This window comes from Phaethon lepturus, unplaced genomic scaffold (genome assembly GCF_000687285.1).
Source record: "Phaethon lepturus isolate BGI_N335 unplaced genomic scaffold, ASM68728v1 scaffold3640, whole genome shotgun sequence".
Lineage (NCBI taxonomy): Eukaryota > Metazoa > Chordata > Aves > Phaethontiformes > Phaethontidae > Phaethon > Phaethon lepturus.
The window spans coordinates 1-4,880 of record NW_010512436.1 but is presented as its reverse complement, the minus strand read 5'-3'; the positions used below and the strand labels follow the sequence as shown (position 1 = coordinate 4,880).

The 4,880-nt window shown below is 39.1% G+C and overlaps 1 protein-coding gene across 1 annotated transcript in view; it reads right to left on the bottom strand.

Moving 5' to 3' along the window:
* The window catches only part of LOC104620618 (pericentrin-like), a gene marked incomplete at both ends in the record, with an annotated part of 24,152 nt that extends 21,628 nt beyond the window's left edge, over positions 1-2,524 (bottom strand). Inside the window, 3 exons of the mRNA XM_010286900.1 lie at positions 700-895; positions 1,535-1,708; positions 2,327-2,524. Of these exons, the coding sequence (XP_010285202.1) occupies positions 700-895; positions 1,535-1,708; positions 2,327-2,524 (568 nt within the window). The remainder of the gene's footprint in view (positions 1-699; positions 896-1,534; positions 1,709-2,326) is intronic.
* Between the last annotated feature and the right edge of the window lie 2,356 nt (positions 2,525-4,880).

The following is a 4,880-nucleotide window of genomic DNA, read 5'->3' as shown; positions in this document are numbered from 1 at the left end:
CTGCTGAAGCTTATATTCTAATAATTCAACTAGGATAAGAAAACGTTAAGTTATTTGTATTACAGAGAACTTGACTATATGTTATCAGTTACACACTGGATGAAATTGGGGGGGTTGAAGATCAGCTGTATTAAAGTGTTCTTGTCTGGAGAATTAATTTCTTTTCAAACATGATATGAATCATCAGAGATGCACATACATGCTACAGCTCTCCTGCTAGTGGACCAATCAAAGTGAGAAGAACATGAAAGCTGGGTGAGACTATGAGAGCTACTGTGATATACTGTAAGTAACCTGTTACTAATGGATTTTAAACCTCATTAAGCAAACCCATCCATTTACTAGCAAATGTATGTATAAAGAATTTCCTGAGAACCAACAAGGGTATTTTACTATCCTTAATGGGTTTTCTACACACGTACACTATTTTGCAAAGAGTCACCCTTCAGTTCTATTGCTTTGGGCTATTTTAGAGCTTCTCTTTGCTTTTCACAGATTTTTCTTAACTACTAATACTGGAAAGAAGAAGAATTCCTTCCTCAGCTAAAACTGTAGGAAATCTGAGTGCATTAGTAAAACCGAAGAATTGTACGGCATCTGCTGCTTTGCAAAACAATCTTTTTTTGCCTTTTATCTTCTAGGCAGAAAAGGAAAGAATTGACATAGAAGACCAGATAACAAGAACTTGGCATTTACTACCTTTCCTCCGAAGGTGGTGTTCTTGTTTGCTCCCATGATCTTCCACATTGGTAAGGGCTTCCTGTAACTGCTGTAGCTTCTCCTGGTTCTGAAGATGTGTCATGCGTAGCTGAGCTTGGAGGTCCTGTATTTCAGAGAGCAAGCTGTTCCGGTCTGAGGAGAAAAGGTGCTGTACAACCATCTGCCTCTGTTCCTCCTGAAAACAAACCAAGTCTTGTTAAATCTACAAGGCTATTCCCATATTTTCTACTAGAGAAACCCTTGCAGTACAAATTTTATATGGAGGCAACTTCAAATGACTAAGTTCATGCTTCATATTAATGCAAAATGTTAACATTATGTAAAAAAGAAAAATTCCACTTCACGAGATTCCAAATAGAGAAATAGTTATTAATAATAGTTTATACATCATGGTTATGACAAACCATCTGGTCTGAACCTAAAAACTAAATATCATGAGCAAAATATCACAAACAGACTCAGAGCTAGCTCAATATATACCCTTTGCAAAAGAAGTCTGTGAAGCTCTAGATGGAATTCTTCCCCTCCTTCACATTTTTATCAAATAATTCCTTTTCACTACCACAATCTCCAGGTCACTACTTTTTTCTGGATGCCAGCTAAGATAATCAATAGGCTTTGTCACACAATATACAAAGTTTGAGGAAAATGATATCAAAACAGAGACTATAAAAGCCTACTAATCGCACACAATCTGGATTAATGCACAAGTTAAGATTTAACAACCGAAGTAATAGAAGTGTAAAAACATTAAAAAATATGGGGCAATAGAAGAAGTGGTTTAAGACTGTAACACTTTAAGAAGTTTTCTTACTTGTTGTTTCATGATATACTCCAGTTTTTCCGCTAACAAACCTTCATCACCAGATCCAGTGTTGGAGAATTGAGACTTCAAGTCAATTTGCAACACATTTCTCTCCTTCTCAAACATCTTCTGTACTGCTTGCAGAAGCTCTCCTCTCCAGTCAGCAGCAATACTGGAATGTTCCTGTCAAAAAAAAATGTTTTTTAAATGGTATCTCTCTCATCTCTAACTCACTGTCTTTCATATCATTACTGTGTAAGAGTATACCTATCTGTTAATTTAAGCAGATCAAAGGCGTTCAAAGAGGCCTGTTCAAATCTCAGAAAGGAGACAGTCCCTTGCTCCTCATACACACAGGTAGATACATACATACACACACACACACATACTAATTATAACACTGACTTATGAGTGCTTGGGCAAGCCTGATCATTGTTTTTCATTAATCCATTGTTTGAACTTCTATGTAAAGTATATAGGTGTATATACCTTGTGAGATTTGGTTATAATAAGATAATTAGCATGACATTTTCTGCAAGACAATTCACAATTAAAATGTTTTTCATTTTTTTGATAGTCATATGGTTTAGTTTTAGGTAGTCCTGCGAGGAGCAGGGAGTTGGACTCGATGATCCTTATAGCTCCCTTCCAACTTGAGATATTCCATGATTCTATGATAATTACATAACAGTACACTTTTTATATATATATACACACATATATGTATGTATATATATATATATTCTTATATATATATAAAAACTGGTTTCCTTGCTTTAAAGGATATTTTTATTGTCATACCACATCTCCTCTATCTGTCACCTTGCTAAGGTAATCTTTCAGCGACTGTATAGCATCCAGCAAGGCTACACCCTCCTTCTGCCATCCCTCCATTGCTGCTCTGGTCTGATGAACACTTTTCAGCTCTCTAAAACCAAAGGGATGTTCTGACAAAGCCAATATTTTGTGGCTCTCCTCATATACCATCTTCAGCACAGTCTGAGAAGGAAAAAAAATAATGTGTAATATTAGGAAAAAGACATCAGCATCTTGACAGTGTAAGAGTAGGATGGGATAACACTAGACTACAAAAATAAGAAGGCTGTCTGAAGCTGTGATACAGATAAAGGCATGCAGGTCTGCTCTGCTACTCGGCATACTTAATAAACTAATAATACATATATACACACACGCATATAGAGTGAGCCAACAGTTACCAGAGCATTATCTCCTGACAACTGAGGAGATACTTACTGTATATCCTTACTGTATTTAAGAATACAGTAGCTACTGTATTCACAATATTAAAGCACAAATGGCAACCTCAGCCAGCACATCTTACTGCTGTGCACATCAACATGCTAATATGCAATTAGGCCAAAGGACTGTACTTTATCTTTGTTGTTTCTGAACTAGTTAGCCATCTTACTTGGGAAAAAATTTAATTCTATCAAGTCTGAAGCCACGTTACTAAACCCCAGTGATGTCAGAAAACCAAATCACACAGCTAGACAACTTTGGCTTAATTTAGCAGATTATGTACAAATAACGTTTCCCAAAATAATCAGTCTTAATAATTTACACAGTGGAAATTGTTTTCTCTGACATTGTCATGCAAAATAACATCTTTTAAATAAATTCCCTGTTCACAAACTATTACATCATGCACAGATGTTTCCTGGTCTCTTTTCAAGGGAGGTCACTGGAGATTTAAGTCCTTTTCTACATACATCTCATCAAAAATATCACAGCCTCAATGTGGAGCTGTTCCTCATTGCTACTCACTTTAACAACAATACAGAGTACTTTTAACTCTTGACATTCTTTCTTTGCACTTTTTTGAATGACTCAACTTTTGAACCAACTTGGGTTGCTTTTTTGTCACCAAAATCAAAATAGTCATTATTTCAAGAACCAATGCTAAATGATGAAAACCTTTAGTAAACATTAATAACAGAACCATATTAAAGTGTTCAAGCTAAACACTCCGTACTGGAATATGCACTCAGATCCTACAGCCAGTAAAGTCTAGAACAATGATCCACAAAGGAAACTAAATAAAAAAATTCTCTTCCTTAAGATAAAATAAAATTTCACCTCCTCCATAAAGTCTATGAACCTATGCTTTTTGAAAATTCTTGATGTTTTAGATCCAAACCATTCTATGATTTTGTGTTGGAAGGGACCTTTGAAGATTATCTAGTCCAAGCCCCTTGCCATGGGCCTAAGGACATCTTTCATTGTATCAGGTGGCTCAAAGCCTTGTCCAACCTAATTTTGAATACTGCCAGAGGTGGGACACCCACAGCTTCTCTTGGCAACATGTTCCAGTGTCTCACCACCCTCATTCAGTAAAGAATTTCTTTCTTATGTCCAACCTAAAACAACCCTCTTTCAGTTTAAAGCTCTTGCTCCTTCTCCTGTCACTCCTGGCCCTGGTAAAACGCCCCTCTCCATCTTACATGCCTCTTTCATGTATTAAAAGACTGCAATAAAGTCTCCTCAAACACTTTTCTTCTCCAGGCTGAACAATCCCAGCTCTCCCAGCCTGTCCTCCCAGCAGAGGTGTTCCATCACTCTGAGCATTTCTGTGGCCTCCTCTGGACCCTCTCCAACAGCTCCACGTCTCTCCTGTGCTGAGGGCACAAGAGCTGGATACAGCACTGCAGGGGGGTCTCCCCAGAGCAGAGCAGAGGCGCAGAATCCCCTTCCTCGCCCTGCTGGCCACGTTGCTTTGGTTGCAGCCCAGGACACAGTTGGCTGCCTGGGCTGCGAGCGCATGTTGCCAGCTCATGTCCAGCATTTCATCCCCCAGTACCCCCAAGTCCTTCTCAATCCCTTCATCCCCCAGCCTGTACTGATACTGGGAGTTTGCCCTGACCCAGGTGCAGGACCCTGCACTTGCCCTTTTTGAACATCATGAGGTTTACCCGGGCCCACTACTCCAACCTGTCCAGGTGCCTCTGGATGGCATCTCATCCCTCAAGGACAAGGGGTAATGCTTTTAAACTGAAAGAAGATAGATTCAGACTAGATATAAGGAAGAAATTTTTTATGATGGGGGTGGTGAAACATTGGAACAGGTTGCCCAGAGAGGTAGTAGATGCCCCATCCCTGGAAACATTCAAGGTCAGGGCTCTGGGCCACCTATGTAGTTGAAGATGTCTCTGCTCATTGCAAGAGGGTTGGACTAGATGACCTTTAAAGGTCCCTTCCAACCCAAACTATTCTATGATTCTAAGTGAATCAACTGCACCACTCAACTCGGTGTCATCCACAAACTTGCCAAGGGTGAATTCAGTCTCACTTTGTGCCATTAATGAAGATATGGACAGGCTGGATCGATGGGCAGAGG